This window comes from Macaca nemestrina, chromosome 19, assembly GCF_043159975.1.
Source record: "Macaca nemestrina isolate mMacNem1 chromosome 19, mMacNem.hap1, whole genome shotgun sequence".
In the NCBI taxonomy this organism is placed as follows: domain Eukaryota; kingdom Metazoa; phylum Chordata; class Mammalia; order Primates; family Cercopithecidae; genus Macaca; species Macaca nemestrina.
The window spans coordinates 56,708,601-56,731,315 of NC_092143.1; the positions used below are offsets into that span (position 1 = coordinate 56,708,601).

Here is a 22,715-nt window from a genome sequence, read left to right on the forward strand (position 1 = left end):
CTGTGTGCAGTGGCCAGACCCCACACTCTCTTTCTCACACACCCCTTGCTACTCCACAGCTGGCTCGCCTTTGGCAGGGGTGAGATCCAGGCTGGTAGCATTAGCCAAGCACAGCCTGAGTGGGCAGAACAATCCCAGTGGGCCCAAGCAAAACTCAGGCAAAGGTACCACTGGCCACAGGGGTTTCTGACCAGAAATGCAACACCCAAAGTATCCTGTGACACACTGGCATGATCTCACTGCAACCTCCACCCCATGGGTTCAAGCTATTCTTGTGCCTCAGCTTCCAGTGTAGCTGGGGCTACAGGTGCGTGCCACCACATCTAGCTAATTTTTGTATTTGTTTTTTTAGTAGAGACGGGGTCTCACCATGTTGGCCAGGCTGGTCTCAAACTCCTGACTTCAGGTGATCTGGCTGCCTCGGCCTTCCAAAGTGCTGGGATTACAGGTGTGACCAACCATGCCCAGCCTGTTATGCCTCTTGATTGACCCCTTTTTCATGATGAAATGACCTTCTTTATCCCTGATAGTCAGTGTTCAACCAGAAACACACAAGTAATTAAATATATGTACATGTATATATGGATTCGTTAAAGAGAATTGGCTTGCACAATTATGAGAGCTGGTTAGGCAGTCTTATAATGCTGTTGTGTCTGATGCTGGAATTTGATGTTGGCAGAGTAGTCAGAAAGGAAGATGGAAGTAAAATGGAAGAAGTCAGGGTCAGCCTGGAAGTCACAAGTACAAACTTGAACCTCATGAAAATGGACTGAAATCCATGTTAGTTCTTGTTGCCTTTGAGCTTGATGGTGAGGGTATCCTTCAGAAGCTGGGACTGTTTGTCATAAAAACACATACATAGGCCAGGAGTTGGAGAAGCTGAAGGAGGATCTAGAGGATGGTAGAGTAGTTGCAGGCCAAGCTGCAACAAAATGAGTCAGTTAAGTGAGTCACCAGTCAGCAACAACGTATGTGAATTACAAATGGCTACTATTTCCTTTCCACATTACACATCTCCCAAAAATTGCCTTTTTGGCCCACCCAAACTGTAAACATAAAATAATCCTAGGAAAACTAGTGCACTCTAGGCAAGATGACACATTATAAAAGCATCATGGTCTGCCCCTTGTCAACTTAGTACCATACATGTTTCTTTGAGCCATGCTTTAATTCTCCAAATTATGATGATAATGAAGTTGTGCTTCCACGTTACATAACACTACTATCACATAACTATTAACATGTTAACCATTTCCCAAAAGAGGAAAATAGTCTTTTTTTGGCCCATGAATGGCATTCATTCTGCTCCTAGCTGATAACACTCCTTCTTTCATGTCCTATAACTTAAATACTGACATATATAGTTAACTATTACCACATATTGTGTTAGATGATAAGAAGATGAGAGAAGGAAGAAACATAAATTTTGAGTAGTTTCCAAAAGAAGCTGGGTGTATATCATTGCCCCCCAGAATGTTCTTCTTGAATTCAACTAGACTTTTAGACCTTCAAGACTACTGCAGATCACCCTTGGCATCAGATTCACTTAGAAGGATAGGACAGAACCCACAACTGACCAGCAGGCAGCACCTACTCCTCTTCTGTGGAAGTGGTACTCACAGTGTTTTACATAAGCATCCAGGCTTTTTTTTTTTTTTTTTTTTGGCCTTCCCATTCCGAGTTGATGACAGCTCAGATGCAAGGAGATGAGACTTACACTGGGCAGCTGTGGGATGCATCTGGATTAGAAACTTCCACAGGAGCTAATATGTCTTATAACAACTCCATGGACATAGCTTCTAGAATTTCTACAAGAGACATGCCAATTACACGAGTCAGTATACTCAGGGAGGCCCAAAGTTATAGTATCCATTATAGTCAGTATTTATAGTTCATTTATAATTCTTTTGGTAACCAGGAATCATTTTTACCATAAACAGTATTGTTGGGTAACATAATTGACATATGAATAAGTTTTCAATAAAACAGAATGAGAAAATTAACCAAAGGTTAATTCTCATATACAAAGGTAAAGTGTTTTGTTAACCTTTTGCCCAAAAGTGATGATATGGATGTAGATTTTCTGGGTGTTTGACCAAGGAAGCCAAACCATTCTTTCTGATTATGTTAGATTTGTAGCTTTGTGGAGTCTTGCCAGAGATGTTGCTTTCTGTGTGTGAGTTTGATGAGCTAACTTGGAGTTTGTTTGCTGGACTGGCCAAAACAAATCTAGAGCCAACTATGGTCCGTAAGTAAATGGAAATGAAGGGTTTCCAGAGAGATTAGGAGTGATAATACAGGCATGGGGAGTGATATAAATTTTCAAGAATGAAACTGATAGGCCACCACCAATATTCTACCTGAATTCTATTTCTCATTTCACTTGGGGGAAACTAGGTCAAACAAACATATGTATTAACATATGTCTAACTTAGGTATACGTTCTAGAGCAGTGGTTCTCAATCTTTTTGAGACAGTAAATTTATTTTAAAAAGGATGAAAACTGCAAACTTCTTCCTCAGAGAAATGAACATAAAGACCTACATGTGGACTTTTGCTTATCATGTATTGTATTGGAAATTAATTTTCTTTGATAGTTAGACTATGCAACAGTTTTCACAAGGAAGGGATTTCAGTTTAAAAATCAATTTCCAGTTCTGGAAAAAAAAAGGAAGTCAAAATTGTGAAGCCACATTAAAAATTAACTTGCCTTTTGCTCATATTAACAAGTAGACTGCTGCTGAAATAAATATTAACAAGTATTAACATGTTTGTTGTGAATAAGATCTTTAAATTATGGGTAATAAGACATCTTTCACATGTCAGTGTGCGTGTCTGGTTCACACTGACTTCCTGAAAATCAGAACCAGTGCTGAAAACTCTGATTCAGAAAAGAAAATAATGGCCAGTATAATCACAGTTCCCAAGGTTCACTTTGACAGAAGTGACTGGCCTTGTGTCAAGAAATACTATAATTCCCCAAGATCTTTAAAGTTCAGTTCAGGTCAGATAATTCCCTTTGTTTTTAATCAGTGAGGTCATTGGCCTCACCTTGAAAAATCTTTATCTGTTAAGTAACTGAAAGGCATGTCATGGTGTTTTGTGTGTGTGTGTGTGTTTTCTTTCTTTCTTCAATAAGTGTTGCTTGCCTTCTATGTCTGTCTCTCCACCTGTCTCTCTCTCTCTCTCTTTTTATAAATGGTGGTTACCTTCTCTGTCCCTCTCTATTTTTTTTTTTTTTTTTAGACAAGGTATCACTGTGTTACCCAGGCTGGAGTGCAGTGGTGTGATCACAGCTCACTGCAGCCTCAACCTCCTAGGCTTAAGTGATCCTCCTACCTCAACCTCCTAAGTGTCTGGGAATATAGGTGCATGCCACCATGACTGGCTAATTTTTCTACTTTTTTGTAGAGACGGAGTCTCACTATGTTGCCCAGGGTGGTCTTGAACTCCTGGGCTCAATCAGTCTACCCACCTCAGCCTCCCAAAGTGCTGGGATTACAGGCATGAGCCACTGCTTCTGGCCCACAGTGGTTTAAATAAATCTTGGTTTATACTTATCACATTGTTGTGGATTGAATTGTATCCCCCTAAAAGATAGGTTCAAGCCCTAACCTCCATTACCTGTGAATGTAACTTTACTTGAAAATAGGGTCTGCTGTAGGCTGAATGTTATGTCCCCCAAAAATTCATATATTAAATTGTAACTCCTTATGTGATAGTATTTGGACGTGGGCCTATGGGAGGTAATTAGGTTATAAGGGCAGAGCCTTTATGAGTGGAATTAATTGTCTTTATGAAATAGGACTTGGAGCACTCCAAGGCTTTCTGCCATATGAGGACACAGTGAGAAGATGGCTGTCTATGAACCAGGAAGCAGACCCTCTCCAGACACCAAATCTGTCAGTGCCTTGATCTTGGACTTTTCAGCCCCCAGTACTATGAGAAATAAATTTATGTTGTTTTTAAGCTACTCAGGCTATGATATTTTTGTTATAGCAACCTGAATGACCTAAGACAGGGCCTTTGCAGATATAATCAAGTTAAGGTCATAAAGGATTAGAGTGGGCCCTAATCCAGTGACTGGTGTTCTTATAACATAGGCAAATTCAGACACAGAGGAGACAGAGAGGAGAATGCATGTGATGATGGAGGCAGAGATTGGAGTAATGCATCCAAAAGGCAAAGAATGCCAATGGTTGCCAGCAACCTGAAGCTCAGACAATGGGATGGAACAGACACTTCCCTAGAGCCTTCAGAGAGAGTATGGCCCTGATGGCACCTTGATCTTGCACTTCTAACCTCCAGACTATGAGAGAATACATTTCTATTGTATTATGCCATCTTGTTTGTGGTACAAGAAGTGGGGTGCTATGTACAAATATCTAAAAATATAGATGTGGCTTTGGAATTGAGTAAGTGATTGAGCTGGAAGAGTTTTGAAATTCTTAATAGAAAAAGCCTTGAAGAGATTGTAGAAATAGGAGGATTAAAGGTGATTCTGGTAAGGGCTCAGAAAGAAGTAAAGAGGACAGTAGAGAAAGTTACATTTTAGAGAACACATATATTGCCATGAAGAGAATGCTGCTAGAAATAATGAACATTAAAGATACTTCTGGTGAGATCTCAGATGAAAGAAGGAACATGTATTAGAAACTAGAGAACAAGCAATCCTTGTTAGAAGTGGCGGAAATGTGGCTGAATCATGCTGTGCTATTGGGTGGAAAGTAGAACACAAGTAACTAATGAACTTGAGTGTTTAGCTGAGGATATTTCCAAGCAACGGGTAGAAGGTGTAGCTTGTCTTTTCCTTCCTTCTTATGGTAAAATATGAGAGGAAAGAGATACACTGAGGAGGAAACTGTTAAGCAAAAATCATTTGATGATTTGGAAATTTCTCAGCCTATCTCAGATAGCATGCTCTGGAGACAGCACTGGGACGAATGTTTTGGTGAAGCAATTAGGTGTGACTTGTGGATCCAATTAACTATTTCAGCAGACTCCAGGATAGAAATTGGGTTATCCAGGAAGGATCTATAGAGAATCCTTGTGCCTAATCGTATGGATTCTCTTAAAATCTATGGAAAACTAACAAGAATTGTGACAATGCTATCCCCAGAAACACTGCTAATTTTGAAGATGACAGAGACAGGATGAAAAGAAGAAAAGCTGTCCAACTTCTGGTATTCTAAAAGCAGGAAATGGGGTACCCAGAGGATGGGGACACTACCAAGGGCAGAGATGGCAGGGCCACCTCAGCTGAGGGTGGCTCAGGGACCAGTGAGGCCTCTTAAGAGTCCAGAAGCTAGGACCAGTTGGGTCTCTATAGACCAAGAGGTTGGGGACAGTGAGGATTCCACTGACCCAGAGGGCATATTGAGTCAGCACAATTTGAGAACTCCACAAATATTTGGAAATTAAATAACATAATATAAATAACCCATGATCCAAAGAAGAAATCATAAGATAAATTAGAAAGTTCTTTAAACTGAATAAAAGTGAAGTACAACATAAAATATTTTATGGGATGCTGCAAAAGTAATGGTTAGAGGAAATTTTGTAGCTTTAATATGTCTATATTAGAAAAGAAAAAAAATGATCTAAACCTAAGCTTCCACCTTAAGAAACTTTAAAAATGAGAGCAAATTTAAAAACAGCAACAAAACAGCAGAAGGAAGGAAGTACAGTCATCTTTTGCTTGATGCTAGGGATACATTCTGATAAATGCATCATTAGGTGCTTTCATCTTTGTGTGAACATCATAGAGTATACATACACAAACCTAGATACACAAGCCTACTGTATTAGTTTGCTCTCATGCTGCTAATAAAGATATACCCAAGACTGGGTAATTTATAAAGGAAAGAGGTTTAATTGGCTCACAGTTCAGCATGGCTGGGGAGGCTTCGAGAAACTTACAATCATGGCAGAAGGGGAAGCAAACATGTCCTTCTTCACATGGTGGTAAGAAGGAGAAGTGCCAAGCAAAAGGGGAAAAGCCCCTTATAAAACCATAAATCTCGTGAGAACTCACTGTCATAAGAACAACATGGAGGTAGCTGCCTCCATGATTCAATTACCTCCCACTGGGTCCCTCCCATGACACATGGGGATTGTGGGACCTAAAATTCAAGATGAGATTTGGGTGGGGGCACAGGCAAATCATATCATTTTGCCCCTGGCCCTTCCCAAATCTCATGTCCTCACATTTCAAAACATGATCATGCCTTTCCAACAGTCCCCCAAAGTCTTAGCTCATTCCAGCATTAACCCAAAAGTCCAAATCCAAAGTCTGAAACAAAGCAAATCCCTTCTGCCTGTGAGCCTGTAAAATCAAAAGCAAGTTACTTACTTCCTGGATATGATGGGGATACAGGCACTGAGTAAATACACCTATTCCAAATGGGAAAAATTGGCCAAAACAAAGTGGGTACAGGCCCTGTGCAAGTCTGAAATCCATCAGGGCAGTCAAATCTTTTTTTTTTTTTTTTTTTTTTTTTTTGAGACGGAGTCTCGCTCTGTCACCCCGGCTGCAGTGCAGTGGCCGGATCTCAGCTCACTGCAAGCTCCGCCTCCCGGGTTCCCGCCATTCTCCTGCCTCAGCCTCCCGAGTAGCTGGGACTAAGGCGCCCGCCACCTCGCCCAGCTAGTTTTTGTATTTTTTAGTAGAGACGGGGTTTCACCGTATTAGCCAGGATGGTCTCGATCTCCTGACCTCGTGATCCACCCGTCTCGGCCTCCCAAAGTGCTGGGATTACAGGCTTGAGCCACCGCGCCCGGCAGGGCAGTCAAATCTTAAAGCTCTGAAATGATCTCCTTTGACTTCATGTCTCACATCCAAGGCACACTGATGCAAGAGGTAGGCTCGCATGGCCTTGGGCAGCTCTGCCTCTATGGCTTTGCAGGGTACAGCACTCCTCCTGGCTGCTTTCACAGGCTGGCATTGAGTGTCTGCAGCTTTTCCAGGTGCATGGTGCAAGCCTTCAGTGGATCTAACATTCTGGGGTCTGGAGGGCAGGGGCCCTCTTCTCACAGCTCCACTAGGCAGTTCCTCGTTGGAGACTCTGTGTGGGGACTCCAACCCCACATTTCCCTTCCACACTGCTCTAGCAGAGATTCTCCATGAGGGCTCTGACCCTGCAGCAAACTTTTGCTTCAACACCCAGGCATTTCATACATCCTCTGAAATCTAGGCAGAGGTTCCCAAACCTCAATTCTTAACTTCTGTGTGTCCACAGGCTCAACACCACGTGGAAGCTGCCAAGACTTGGGGCTTGCACTCTGAACCCACAGCCCGAGCTGTACATTGGCCCCTTTCAGCCTTGGCTGGAGCAGCTAGGACGCAGGGCAACAAGTCCCTAGGCTGCACACAGCAGGGGACCCCTGGGCCCCACCCACAAAATCATTTTTTCCTACTAGGCCCCAAGGCCTGTGATGGGAGGAGCTGCTGTGAAGGTCTCTGACATGCCCTGGAGACAGAAAACTGACTAAAGAAGAAGTAGAAAATGTGAATAGATGTATAATAAAGAGATTGAGTTAGTAATTAAAAAAAAAAAAGACACACAAGGAAAAGCCCTATGCTAATTAAGATGATAGGAGAGAATGGGTGCAAGGGCTTTACTGGTGAATTCTACCAAACATTTAAAGAAGAATTAATACCAGTTCTTTACAAACTCTCCCCTGCCCCAAAACAAGAGGAAGGAACATCTTCCTCTCATTTCATGAGGCCAGTATTACTTTGATACCCAAATCAGTCAAATACATCACAAGAAACATAAACTACAGACCATTATCTCTTATTCTCAACAAAATACTAGTAAACTGAATTTGGTAACATATAAAAAAGATTTTCTACCACAATCAAGTGGAATTTATCCCAGGGATCCCTCTGAGCATCAGTTTAAAAATCAACCAAATCCATATCAACAGAATAAAGGACAAAATATGCAGAAAAAGCATTTGACAAAATCCAACACCTCTTCATAAAAAACAAACTTTGAAGAGAACCAGCATGAGAAGAAAATGGGATATCTGGAAATGGAGAATGTCAGTATAGACCAACTTCAACAAGTCAGTTATGAATAAAAGAAAGTAAGAAATAGGATAATAGTGGAGTTTAGGGATGGTTTATTTGCTTGGTTGGTGGCTTGATTATTTTTAAGATAGGAAAGATATGTAATGTGTAAATGTGTAAAAGATAGCAGGAAGAATCCAGGAGAGAGAGTAGATAACACAGGAAGAGAATGAACTGTTGATGGCATATGATTGATGGGGAAGGAGATGGGATCCAAGGTACAAGTGGAAGAATAAGTGTTTAGATATGAGTGGCCCTTCTCCTATGCTAATTAAGATGATAGGAGAGAATGAGTGCAAGCTTAGGTAGGTTAGTGGGAAACTGAGGATGTTCCAATTCATTGGGAAGAAGGAGGTTATATCATCATTTAAGAATGAGGGGTGAGGAGAATAATGCTTGAGAAGATGGCTTGAAATAAACTTTGTGCAAAGGTGAGCTTATTAGAAAAACCTAAGATTGGTAAGCAATACTGAGTGACTTGTAGTGTTCATGCATTCTTAATCATTCTTATGATGCTAACTTTATAGATGAATGGAATAGCCTATAGCCATCTCCATCATAACACTATATGTGGGATCAAAGATGAATAATGTAGGTGAATGAGCTGGCATGAAAACCAGTGTGGATAAGAAGGACAATTCAGTAAGTGATTAATGGATAATTATTCATCTAGAAATAGTTATTATAGATCTCTGCCTCATAACTGCACACAAAGCAAATAGCAAGTATATTAAATACATGGAAGAAAAGCAAACCTTTTGTAAAATTTGTAGAAGAAAATATGTGAAAGTATATTTATGACTTCAGAGTAGGGAAATAAATCTTTAAAAAAGATAATAAAGCCCAATATATGTAAAAAGGAAAGTTCAGTCGGACTACATTAAAATAAAAAACTTATTATTCTTCAAAAGATACTATCTTTTAGGGGAAAATTAAAGTCACAGAACTCAGCTTCCACTATTGGTAGAGTGAGTAATGTGGATCACACTTCCCTTAAGGACAACCAGTAAATCCATAAAAAATATGAAAATCAGCTGAAAGGCATTAGAACTGTCAAGGTAGTACAGAATACTAGAACAAGATCTAAGAAATGATCTAAGTCCAGTGAGGTGAACCAAAGCATCTAGTGGGCTTTCACTTTCAGATTATTTGCTTATCTGGAAGAGGCAGCTGAGGGTACTGAATGGCATTTTTGATACCTCACAGGACTAGAGAGAAGAAAGTTGGAATCCGAGACTAAGGGTTGGGACCTTGGTACTTGGAATTATACCGAAAAGCAACTATATTCTAGGAATAAAGGTGAACTTCTAGTAAACCAGCCCTTCCACAGACTGTAGCCCAACCGCAAGTCATCTGCTTGACCCAGAAAAATCTCAGTCCCTAAAACTGGTTTGTGATGACCTACAATTACTGGAGCTCCCAGATATATGGCAGAGGCAAACAATGATTCTTTCTAGGAGTACCTTCGGCCGGGCACAGTGGCTCACGCCTGTAATCCCAGCACTTTGGGAGGCTGAGGCGGACAGATATCGAGACCATCCTGGCTAACATGGTGAAACCCCGTCTCTACAAAAAAAAAAAAAAAAAAAAAAGCCGGGAATGGTGGCAGGTGCTTGTAGTCCCAGCTACTCAGGAGGCTGAAGCAGGAGAATGGTGGGAGGCAGACCTTGCAGTGAGCCGAGATCGCGCCACTGCACTCCAGCCTGAGCAACAAAGCGGGACTCCATCTCAAAAAATAATATAAAATAAAGAAGAGGAGCAACTTCAAATTATTTCCACGTCAGTTTTTCATGGAAATTCCTGATAAAAGATAACCTGGCAAACGAGATAAGAACAACCAGCAGAAACTATTGATGATAGAAGTAGAATCACTGGAGTTTCTTATGTTAGGATAGTTAGATTTGGCTAAAATACTGTTTGGGGACATAAAAGACAAGATTGAGAAGAATTTTACAGAAAACCAGAAGCTATTTTTAGAATGACTTATTAGACTTCAATTCCTGATTTCATTAAGCTACAATTATAAAAACAGTGTGATACTGGCATAAGAATAGACATACAGACAAATGAAATAGAGCACTCAGAAGTAAACCCTCACACATATGGTCAATTGATTTTTAACAAGGGTTCTAAGACCATTCAATGGTGGAAATGGTGGCCTTTTCATGAAATGATACTGGGAAAACTGGATACATACAATGGAATGAAGTTGGGTTCTTGCCTTACACCATATACAGAAATTAAAAATGGATTAAAGGTACTCTTATAGTAGCATTATTCAAAATAGCCAAAAGGTCAAAGCCACCCAAGTGTCCATTAACAGATGAATGGATAAATAAAACGTGGTATATACATGCAATGGTATATTATTCAGCCCTAAAAAGAAAGACAAATCTGACATATACTACAACATGGATAAACCTGGAGACATTAAGTAAAATAAGCCAGTCACAAAAAGGCAAATATTGTATGATCCCACTTATTTGAGGTACTTAAGAGTAATCAGATTTATAGAGACAGAAAGTAGAATGGTGGTTGCCAGGGGCTCGGGAGAGGCAGAAATGGGGAATCACTGTTTAATTGGTATGGAGTTTCAGTTTGGGAAGATGAAAAAGTTCTGGAGATGGATGTTTGTGAAGGTTGTACAACATTGTGAATGCACTTAATGCCACTGAAGTTGATATGGTTTGGCTCCGTGTCTCCACCCAGATCTCATCTTGAATTGTACTCCCATAATTCCCATGTGTTGTGGGAGGGAACCGGTGAGAGAGAATTAAATCATGGGGGTAATTTCCCCCATACTGTTCTGGTGGAAGTGAATAAGTCTCATGAGATCTGATGGTTTGATAAGGGGAAACACATTTTGCTTGGCTGTCATTCTCCCTCTTGCTGTTGTCATGTGAGACATGCCTTTCACCTTCCACCATGTTTGTGGACCTCCCCAGCTACATGGAACTGTAAGTCCAGTTAAATCTCTTTCTTTTGTAAATTGCCCAGTCTCGGGTATATCTTTATCAGCAGCGTGAAAATGGACGAATACAGAAGTGTACACTTAAAAATGGTTAAAATGGTAAATTTAATGGCATGTGTGTGTTACCATAAAAATCTTTCTAAAATGGGCGGGGCATGGTGACTCACGCCTGTAATCCCAGCACTTTGGGAGGCCGAGGCAGGTGGATCATTTGAGGTCAGGAGTTTGAGACCAGCATGGCTAACATGGTGAAAGCCCATCTCTACTAAAAATGTAAACAATCATTCAGGTGGTAGTGGCCTGCGCCTGTAATCCCAGCGAGACTGAGACTGGAGAATTGCTTGAGCCTAGGAGGCAGAGGTTGCAGTGAGCTGAGATCACGCCACTCCACTCCAGTGTAGGCAAGAGAGTGAGACCCTATCTCAAAAAATAAATAAAATAAAACAAAATAATGGATATGAACTTGAACCAAAAAGAAATTCTGAATTAAAAAATTCAATTACAGAAATTGAGAACTCAAGGGATATGTTTAAAAGTACATTATCACTGAAGAAAGAATTAGTGATCTGGAAAATAGGTGGTAAAATATGCAAATGAGAAACAAAAATGAAAAAGAGCAGATAAGAGATACAGAGGATATGGTGTGTAAGTGTAACAGGTTACTGAAGCCCCACAGCAAAGAAGGGCAGACAAGGTATCTGTTCCCTTGTTCCCCTATTCCTGCCTTCTTTTTATTAAGATATTTTAAAATTCAATTTATCTATTATTGCAAAGATAGATAGTACAGAGACATCCCATATACCTTCACACTCATTTCTCTTTATTAACATCTTTCATTGATATGACATATTTGTCAAAATTAGTTGACCAAAATTGATACTTCATTATCTAAAGCCCATGCATTATTCAGATGTTAATACATTTTTTAAAAGAAGATAAATAAATGATAGAGAAATGTTTATTATTGATGAAGTCGCTAATTTTCTTAGGTATATATCACTCTCCCCTCCCCACCCCACAGTGTTAGCAAATATTGGTGTTCATCTGTTCATTAAAAATGGGGAAATTGAGTACTTACATTAAAAAGTGTGTTGCTAGATCCTTTTAGGGAATGAACAAATTGAGTATGTTCTGTATATAAACCTTATGGGCTTTTTACATAGAAGACAATTTTACAGTCTTTTTTTGGGGGGGGGCCACTCATTATTTTATCTGCTTCATTAGAAACTGCTAATGTTTACTTTGTTCATTTCACTCATTGGGTTCTTTTTAACCAGTATAGGCTAGCTTCACTGTCCAGTATGGAACCACTAATCCCATGTGACAATTTAAATGTAAATTAATTAAAATTCAATGAAATGAAAATTTTACTTCCTCAGTTCCTATCAGCCATCTATCAAGTGAGCAAGTATATGTAAACCTACTCCCAGAGGTTGAGAGAGCTGAGCTGACAAATGCAGTTTCCCAGAAGGAAACATTTGGTAGGGACAAAGGGACTGAAGATGGTGGATCCCCATACCTGCCCTGCGGGAATTATTCTTTCTATAGCAAGCTTTTTTTTTTTTTTGGTAAAACATGTGCAGCTGGTCATGTCTGAGACCCTCTTGCAAAACTCTGACCAGTGGGAAAATTAGATCAGGATCTTTACGAGAGGGTTTCTATGCTACAGATATTGTTTCTTTATGAGGGGTTATCTATGTTATAGGCATTGTTTCTTGACCTTGCTGGGGGAATGCCTTGGTATGCAAGAGTCAAACACTGGTTATTATTATGTTTCACTTCAAGATGGCATTACTCTTGTCATGCAACAGGCTGCTTTCCTACACATAGCCATGTATGGCTAATGGCTTCCATATTGGATGGTAGATACAGAACATAACTTGAAGTCGTCTCTTCCAGTCATTGGCCGTCGTAACATTCTTCAAAATCTGGCTCAATTGCACCACCTTTGTGGTCTGAATCATCTGACAGAAACATCTTCAACTTCTCCTTTCTCTCTTGCAGTATTTCTGTCCTCACTCACCCTCCACTTTCCTCCTATTCAGGAACAAATCACTTCCTTCTTTTCTGAAACAAACAACTTCACCAGCCTATCTGGTCTCATTCCCTCCCCATCAGCGGTATCTCTTTTCTTCCATCTAGTGCCTACTAAACTTTACCTTTTCTTTTCTAGAAATTAGCTCTCCACTACCCTTGAAAAAAAGAATACTTTAAATTCGGTTGCTTAGTTCAACCAATATCCTTTTTCCTTTCTTGCAGTATCACAATTCTCAAAAGAGATTATTGTCTATTTTCAGTCTTACCAACTCTTCTGAACCACTGGAAAGGAGAGTCCACAGGTAACATCTCTCTCTCTTGCCCTCCTCTGTCATTCCCCCTAATTCCACCATCAGCTTAGTTCTCACCCTCTTTCGGCTCTCTGCAGCATCTGCTAGTCACCTGTTCCCTCTCCTGAAACACTGCTGCTTTTATGATGTTTGAACCATCTGGGCGCTCTGTAAGTAGTTCCTCTTCTCGAACTCCTTTTCCTTCCCCATTCCAAAACGTTACTATTTCACAATCCCGTTTATTTTCCAAAAGACCTCCCTTGGAGGCGATGTCATGCCTTGCCCTATTTTCAATCATATTTTCACAGATTATTACATTTTGCTCAATTCATGTGTCACCTGTATTCTTTCATCTCTTTTGCCCATTAATCCACTCTACACGGTACAGACACCGCCCTGAACACCGTTCTAGCCATGTATATGTGAATAGCCTGCACTGATGATTCAATGCATTGCTAACACGTGAGCCTGGTATTTGACACTCTCCACAACCTAACTCACTCTAACCAGCCCCTTGGCCTAGTTTCTGGCCAGCCAAGATGTTGGGCCAATTCCGAGCTTGCCCTGAACCCCGCCCCGCTGTGCCTCGGCTCCTGCCGCTTCCTACGCGGGAAACCCGTGGCGCTCCTCCTCCTGTGTCAGCATCCAGCACGCGGCCATGCGCAGCTCGAGGGCAGAGTCCACGACGAAATTCCTACAAGCTTCTCCTGCCCCGCACCCCACCCGGACCCCTCCGCAGCACCTGGCGTCCTCGGCATTCCTGGGCAGGACCCGTCCCCGCCCCAGCCCTCCCGCAGCTCCTAGGACTCTCGTCTTCGCAGTCAGCATGTCTGCGGTGAGCGTGATCAGCTCCTCTTCCTCTCAGAATGTAGAGATCATGGGTTCTCGGTGTTTATTTTCTCGATGGTATTTTCTCGATGGTATACCAGCCTGCGACAGAACGAGGAAAAATATGTTTGGATGTATACGTATATTTTTACATATTAAAAAAATATATCGAATATATAATTATATTTAATATGTATCTTATGCTCCCCACCCTTTCAGCAGCGCGTCAACCGTTCGGATTCTGCGATGCCCCCGCCAGGTCTGAGCCGGACCCGCGCCCCTACCCGCGAGACCCGATCCGCGCCCGCCACAGAGCTGCGGTCCTCCGGGCTCCTAGAGGGGCGTCCCCCGCCCCTACTTCCGGCGCGCGTGCGGCAGGGCATTGCTCTCCCTCCCGGGGGTGGGTGCCTCCTTGCCGCCGGTAGAGCTAAGGGTGAGTGGGGCGGTTTAGCAGGGCGGTCCTGGCTGCTTCCCAAAACCGCCCCTATCCCGCATCAGGCCTCCGCGCCGCCTATCTTCGACCCCTCGGCCACAGGCCGGGCCTCGGCTGTGTCTGGGGTCCTGCCCGCCGCTCCGTAGGTCAATCCCGCCATCCGTTTCCACTTGCCCGCTCAGCCACCCGCCTTTTCGGTCAGCTGACGCCTCAGGCGCTTACCCAGCGTGTCCTGTGTCGGGTTGCAGCCTCAGGAGTCTGACACGCGCCAGTGGGCTCCTTCCTGCCACTTCTCACGCAGCGCTTTTGAGACGGGCCTCGGCCTGCCTCTTGACTCCCCGAGTCTGGGTTAGATCCTTTCTCAGTCACTCTCGGTACACCTTCTGCATTTCCCTTTGTAATTTTTGTCACAATTAAATTAGGTAATGCTTTCTGTTTAACGTCTGCCTCTCTCTACTGTTTTTAAGTTCTGTAATGGCAAAGACGCTGTCTTGTTCGTAACTTTTTGGTCAGCACCTGGCACAAATACCTGCACAAATAGGCACTCAAATATCAAATGTGAGAAAAACAAAGGCCCTCTTCTGAAGGGCTCTTTGATTTGGTGGGGAGTCCAGATGTAAAAAGGCATTTTAGCAGAGTAGGCGTCTAAGTAAGGACTCTGGAGTCAGATTATTTGGTTTCTAAACAGTCCAGACTACATCACTTATAAGCTACATGACCTGGAACAAATTACATAACGTCTCTCGTCTTCAATTGAACGGTTGAACTTACACCATAGAGTGCTCTGAAGATGAAATAAGACACTTAAAGCTGGTAGACAGGGCCTGACTCTGTAATGAAGCCTCAGCGTTTTCTATTACAATTAAGCAAACAGATACATTATAGTATCTGTTACATTATAATGCAGATACATTATAATAGCAGTGATGCTGCTACAGTCAGGATTGTCCAAAAGTACCCTGGAGTTTCCATCTGGGTTGCTTGGGCTAGCATTGGGGACTGACTTTCTCCCAAAGGGAAGGGCTGTACCTAAGCTCACGTTGGCTAGAAGGTTTTTGTTTTTACTTTTTAAAAAACTGGTCAGAAGAATGTGATCGGATTTACAATCTGTAAAGATCACTGTGGTTACAATGTAGCATACAGACTGATGGGGACTGAGTGAATGTGGGGAGCCAGTTGATGAGTTCTTGTGCAGTGTGACAGGATAGTTGCTGGGATGAAGATGGTTGCAAGATGGGGAAGAGCAGATTCTTGAAGAGAAAGTAAAATCAACAGGATTTAAAGGAAGGAAGGAGGTGGGGGAAAGGACAATGTTAGGAATGCTTCCACGTTTCTGGCTATGCAGCCAAATGGATGTTCCTGCTTCTTGAGAGGAACCCCTGGCAGAGGAGTACGTTTAGGGTGGGAAGAATCACGAGTTGGTTATGCATGTGCTGAGTTTGAGGTCCTTTTGAGAAATTCAAGAGTAGTTATGGTGGGAGTGAAGAACCGTGGGTAATAGGTCAGGAGTTCAGATAGGAGGTCTAGACTGGATGGTAACCGAAGGTTAGAATGAGGTGGCCTAGGAGGAAAGTAGAGAGTGACAATAGAGGACTTAGGGCTCACCTGATGGACTGATGTAGTGGAGGCTGGACCTGTGAAGGAGATGGGGAAGGAGCAGAGGTCAAGTCTTTATGACCAAGATCTCCCTCAGCCACATACCCATGGAGGACTAGTTGGTGAGGCATAATATTTACAATAAAATTGAATAATATAACATATATTGAATTTAAAAGGCAAAGTACATAACATAGACTAATGGTCACTAACTGAAGAACATACATTAATGTGACGTAGCTCTTGAGAAATGCTATGTCCACATCCATGCACAGATCTGACAATGCATTGGTTGTCACAAAATTTCATTAAAAACTTTTATTTTCCTATTACCCTGCTCAGAGTAAGATATGAAATTTTAAAAATGTCTATTGTCACATAATAAGAACTAAATGTGTGTAGTTGTTTTTTTTTTTAATAGGGATGGGGTCTCACTCTGTCAGGCTGGAGTTCAGTAAAGCGATCATGCTTACTGTAGCCTCGACCTCCCAGTCTCAAGTAGTCCTCCCAACTCAGCCTCCTGAGTAGCTGGGACCACAGGTGAATGCCACTACACCTGGCTAATTTTTAAATGTTTTGTGGGGATGGGATCTTACTATGTTGCCCAGGCTGGTCTCAAACTTCTGAACTCAAGTGATTCTCCTGCCTTTGGCTTCCCAAAATGCTGGGATTACAGGCATAAGCCACTGCGCTTGGTCTCTAGTATTTTACACAAAAAAATTAAGAGGAGAAATATCCCCAGGTTTCTTGCATTTAGATGTGTATGAAAAATCTATTAATATCTGGCAAAGCACAGCTTAGGAGATGCTGCTTTGTAGGCATCTCAGACCTGACTTTCTTAATGAATACCTCAGCAAATAGCACCATCATCCTTTAGTCACAAGGGCCAGCCACAAACTTGAGTCTTTGACCCCTCTCTCTTCCAAACCCTTATACAGTGTGTCAAGTCCTGTCAAATCTCCCATCTTTTTGTCTTTTGCCTCCCGTGGCTCAGTCTCTCACTGTCTGTCTCCTGAATGGTTGCAACAAACACCTTCCCATGTCTTCTCCACACCACTCTCTGGGTGAGCACAGAGACCTTCCAGCCATCACTGTGGCCATGCGGATCAAATGCAAACTCTGTAGTACAACCTCTCAGACCTCCTCTTTCACCGTTCATTAACTATACCCCAGGGTCTGGCGCAGGGCCCTGACCCATGGAGATTCTGACTCAGGAAGTCTGCTTTGAGGTTCATGATTCATGGCTGATTTTGAGCAGCAGTCAGAAGTGACAACCATTAGTCTGGTCTCCCCAAACTACCTTCAGTTTCCTCAGTGGGCCACATTCTCTCATACCTGTTTTCTCTTTGCCTGAGTGACCTTCCTCTCCATCTCACTCAGCTCACTCAAACTCTGGGAGATGTCTCCTCCAGGCATCTCCTTCTAGGTCTTCCCATCCCTCTCTCCTTGGTCTTGGTCAGTCATCTTTCCCTTTTGCTACCTTGCCTACTTCGCTCCGTCCTTGGATTTATCACTGTGTTTACCTGTTGTTTTCCCATAATAAACTAAGAGTCCTTTGGTACAGATCTTTTAATTCTGAGACTGCTCTTTAGTACACTATCTAGCACACAGTAAATGCTGAAGTATTTGTTGAAATAATACATTTTTCTTTGTACTGTTTCAGAACCTTGTGACTTAAAAGTCAAGAATAATTTTTCCTTGTTTCTACATTCGCCTTGCCCATTCTCCATGATCCCTTCCTAACATTTTTGCCATCATTTATAATTTAGTGTCAACCAAGATTGTCCTGGGCATCAACCCATTCTGTAATAAAAAGAAGTAAAAAGAGCAAGTACTGTAGAGTTGAGCAACCTGGGTTCATGTCTTGATTTTGCTATTTACCAGTTTGTAGTCTTGGACAAAACTTGGCTTTTAAGAACCTTGGTTTCCTCATTTGTAAAATTGAGGTGATAATACCTCATGGTGTTATTGTCAAGCTCCAGTAAAATAGTATTTGTAAAGTGCTTGGCCCATAGTAGGTGTTATTGAGTGTGAGTTCCCTTCTTTTGGGATGCCCCATAGCATAATAGAAAGAGCTAAAAACTTTGGTTGCAGAGCCCACTTCTGCTGCTCACTGGCTGGCTGTCTTTGGTCAACTTATGACTCAGTAGCCTCGTTAGGAAAATCGGCATAATTTTGATTGTCCTTATAGAGTTGTTAGGGAAAGCATATAAAATTTATGTTAAGTATCCAGCTAGGTGCTTAATAAAATGGTGGTTATTTCTGAGATGTAACCATATACTGTAGTGTTTTTCTTGCTTTCTATAATCTACAAGCACTATTTTATTATCCCTAATGTTGTTCCTAATAGTATTAGTAAAGGCCAAATTGATTTTGGCCATACTAACATTTTTCTTTCATATCCTGAAAAAATCCTGAGTCATCTCTAAATGTATCATTTATGTGGAAGTGCCCTGTTAATCAGTTTTCTTTACAGCAGTATGCTCCCTGGCAACTGGGCTTCAAAAACCTGTGTTTATATTCCAAGTACCTATTTTCCCTGTGTAACGTGACCATTGTCTACCCTCAGGAGCATCCTGAGGAGTTGGAATTCAGAAGGAATCTCTCGGACGCAAATCTCCATCTCCTCCCTGCCTCACCTGGGCAGCCTTTTCAGACTATCTCTGCCCAGAATGTCAGGAGAGGCCACAGTCTTGGCCTACCATGCTCCAGAAGAACAGGAAGGACTTCTAATTGTCAAGGTTGAAGAAGAAAATTATGTTTTGGGCCAGGACTTTGGCCTTGAGGGAAACCCCTGGAGCCAAGAGGTATTCCGGCAGAAGTTCAGGCAGTTTAGTTACTCTGACTCCACTGGCCCTCGAGAGGCTCTGAGCCGGCTGCGAGAGCTTTGCTGTCAGTGGTTGAGGCCGGAGGTGCACTCCAAGGAGCAGATCCTGGAGCTGCTGGTGTTGGAGCAGTTCCTGGCCATCCTTCCTGAGGAGCTGCAAGCTTGGGTGCGAGAGCATCAGCCAGAGAATGGAGAAGAAGCTGTAATCATGCTGGAGGAGCTGGGAAAAGAACTGGAGGAGCCAAGGCAACAGGTAAGAAGTAGACACTTTTGTTTGTTTGTTTGATCTATTGTAAGTTAATGGGGAAGCCCTAATTATGACTGGGGCATTGACTCGGCTCTCAGAGAATTATACAGTTTCTTTCTTTTGGGTTATTAATTATTCATTCATTGGGTTCCAGTCACTAGGGCTCTTAAGTCCTGTTTTTTTCTCTCTAATCATTTGAATGCGTTTTTGATTCTTCCTGTCCTGCACTGTTGATCTAGGAGTTTTCTGCTTGTGTATGCTCAGAATGATAGTGCTGGTACTTGATTACTCCTAGGACACAACTCATGACCAAGAAATGTTCTGGCAGGAAGTGACATCCACAGGAGCAGTGAAGTCTCTGAATAGCCCGGTGCAGCCCTTAGAGAACCAGTGCAAGAGTGAGACTCAGGAGTCCCAGGCTTTCCAGGAGAGAGGTGAGAAGCCCCAGTCCATTTGGGGTTGATGATGGAGGTGAGAGCTATCTGTGGCACGGTTCATTTTCTTAATGACAGCCACTTGTGGCTATCACTAAGTATTGTGGAAAGCCTTCTTTGCCTAGAAATATTCTTCCTTAGGCTCTGCCTAGAATCTGAAATTCCAGTATCATTTATAACTTTGGGTTAAGAATTAAAGTCTTTAGTAAAATTCTCTAATACCCAAAATTATTTTTTTTCTTTTTCTTTTTTTTTTTTTAAGATGGGATCTCACTGTCACCCAGGCTAGAGTGCAGTGGTGCAACCACAGCTCACTGCAGCAGCCTTGAACCCCTGGGTTCAAGTGATCCTCCTGCCTCAGCCTCCAGTGTAGCTAGGACTACAGTTGTACACCACCATGCCTGGCTAAATATCCATAATATTCAAAGCTCAATATTCTGTTATTTAATTTTGGTTTCATTGGCAAGACAGTCCCTAAGATGGAGATGAATACTTTATCAGTAATAGAAACCACATAATTGCTTGAACAGGGAGAGTTTAATATTAAGAATTGTTAACTACTAAGTGTTATAACAAAAAGTCAAACTCAAAAGAATACAGGAATAACAGATATAGAGTGTCTCTAGGGCTGAGGCAGAACATCCAAGGTAAGAACAAATCTGCAGGCAGGTGCCACAACTTCCCCCTTCCTGCTGGGTCTGAGATCCAGGCTGGAGAGGGCACAGCCACAGCCCACTGAATGGAGATGCTACTGCAGTGCTGAGCTAGCGGAACTCACTGAGGAGCCACACTCTGCAGTGGTAGAAGCTCCCCATGGGGAGCTGACCTGGTACAGAACTTGCTAGGAAGCTACCCATAGGGATGGGGCCTTTGGAACTCACTGGGGTGTGCACTGCTGGGTGTCCCATGTGCTACAGAAACAAACACAAAGAACATGCCAGAACCAGGAAGAAAAGCCCTTTCTTCCAGTTCCTCTGCAACCCCCTCTATTGATAAAGCTCACATCATGCCAGCTGGCAAATATTCCAGTATCACAGACAGGGCAATGAAGGGTAGATTTGAAACTGAGGCAATAAATTGATAGCTGTCACAGATGCCAGGGATTAGAACTGAAAGGACTTTGATTATGTTATTGGCAAAATCATCCTTATGGGCAGCAGATATATCAGGCATACCAGCTTGTTCTCATTAATCTTTTGTTACATCTGACTACCCTTCTGATTTCGTCTTCACCAAGCAATCTTATTAATCCCATGAAGCTTAGCTGTAATAAGAAAATGCATTTGTTCAGTCTGGTCCATGTGATGGTTACATTACTCATTAATTCTCATTCTGTTTTTATTACTGAGTTTCACGGGCTTAGTTAATGAGAGTCTACCCCAAGAGATAAATCTATTTTTTGTATGATGATATAATTAGGTATATGAGGACATAAGCCCAAGGGCCAGACACTGGACCTCAGCAGTTCACCAAAGGAATCCATACCATCCATCCATTGAATTCTTCTGGGAAACTCCCTCCCAACCTTCCCCAGGCATCATACCCTGATACTACCATTAGCCAAGCAGGCCCTCTTAAGTATCTTCTGCACCAAGCAGGTGCTACATTAAAACGGGTTTTGAAAATTCATCGCAAGGAAATCAAGCTGTCTCTGTTTGCAGATGACATGATCCTATGTCTAGAAAACCCTATCATCTCAGCCCCAAAGCTTCTTAAACCAAGAAGCAATTGCAGCAAAGTCTCAGGATACAAAATTAATGTGCAAAAATCACAGGTATTCTTATATACAGATATTCCTGTATCTCTATGTCTGTACTGCACACCTGTACAACAGTAGACAACCAGAGAGCCAAATCATGATTAACTCCCATTCACAATTGCTACAAAGAGAATAAAATACCTAGGAATACAGCTAACAAGGGAAGTGAAGGGCCTCTTCAAGAAGAACTACAGACTGCTGCTCAAGGAAATCAGAGAGGACACAAATGGAGAAACATTCCATGCTCATGGATGGGAAGAATCAATATCATGAAAATGGCCATACTGCCCAAAGTTATTTATAGATTCAGTGCTATTCCCATTAAACTACCACTGACATTCTTCATAGAATTAGAAAAAAAAAATACTTTAAAATTCATATGGAACAAAGAAAAAAAAAAGAGCCCTTATAGCCAAGACAATCCTAAGCAAAAAGAACAAAACTGGAGGCATCATGCCACCTGCCTTCAATCTGTACTACAAGGCTACTATAACCCAAACAGCATGGTACTGGTACAAAAACAGACACATAGACCAATGGAACAGAATAGAGGTCTGAGAAATAAGACAGCACATCTACAACCATTTGATATTTGACAAACCTGACAAAAACAAGCAATGGGGAGAGGATTACCTATTTGATAAATGGTGCTGGGAAAACTGGCTAGCCATATGCAGAAAATTGAAACTGGATCCCTCCTTTACACCTTATAGAAAAATTAACATGGACTAAAGACTTAAACGTAAAACCCAAAACTATAAAATCCCTAGAAAAAAATCTAGGCAATACTATTCAGGACATAGGCATGGGCAAAGATTTCATGATGAAAGTGTCAAAAGCAATTGCAACAGAAGCAAAAATTGACAAATGGGATGTAATTATACTAAAGAGCTTCTGCACAGCAAAAAAAACTATTATCAAAGTGAAGAGACAACCTATGAATGGGAGAAAATTTTTGCAATCTGTCCATCTGACAAAGGTCTAATATCCAGAATCTATAAGAAACTTAAACAAATTTACAAGAAAAAACCCCATTAAAAAGTGGGCAAAGGACATGAACAGAGACCTCAAAAGAAGACATTTATACACCAAAAAATATAAAAAATAGCTCAACATCACTGATCATTAGAGAAATGCAGGTCAAGACCACAATGAGAAACAATCTCACATCAGTCAGAATGGCGATTATTAAAAAGTCAAGAAACAACAGATGCTGGCA

At 41.8% G+C, this 22,715-nt stretch overlaps 1 protein-coding gene and 1 long non-coding RNA gene across 9 annotated transcripts in view; one reads left to right on the plus strand and one right to left on the minus strand.

The window, feature by feature from the left end:
* LOC105498782 (zinc finger and SCAN domain containing 30) overlaps positions 1-22,715 on the plus strand; it is a 38,490-nt gene that overhangs the window by 3,444 nt on the left and 12,331 nt on the right. For 2 of the 7 annotated variants that reach the window (XM_011771131.3, XM_011771137.3), the window contains exons 2-3: positions 18,799-19,309; positions 19,599-19,737. In XM_011771131.3, coding sequence (XP_011769433.2) covers positions 18,902-19,309; positions 19,599-19,737 — 547 coding nt within the window. In that variant the 5' untranslated portion in view covers positions 18,799-18,901. Of the gene's footprint in view, positions 1-9,661; positions 14,208-14,422; positions 15,056-18,798; positions 19,310-19,598; positions 19,775-22,715 lie in introns of those variants that run through there. The other 5 variants (XM_071085444.1, XM_011771123.3, XM_011771147.3 and 2 more) reach the window with 5 other exon arrangements.
* Positions 785-13,480, minus strand: LOC139360035 (uncharacterized). 2 transcript variants are annotated; one of them, XR_011616951.1, is made up of 3 exons: positions 13,349-13,480; positions 1,718-1,808; positions 785-922 (listed from the first exon to the last, which is right to left on the minus strand). It is a non-coding gene; the product is annotated as an uncharacterized lncRNA (long non-coding RNA). The 2 variants fall into 2 exon arrangements; XR_011616952.1 differs by having other exon boundaries at positions 796-922; positions 1,621-1,808.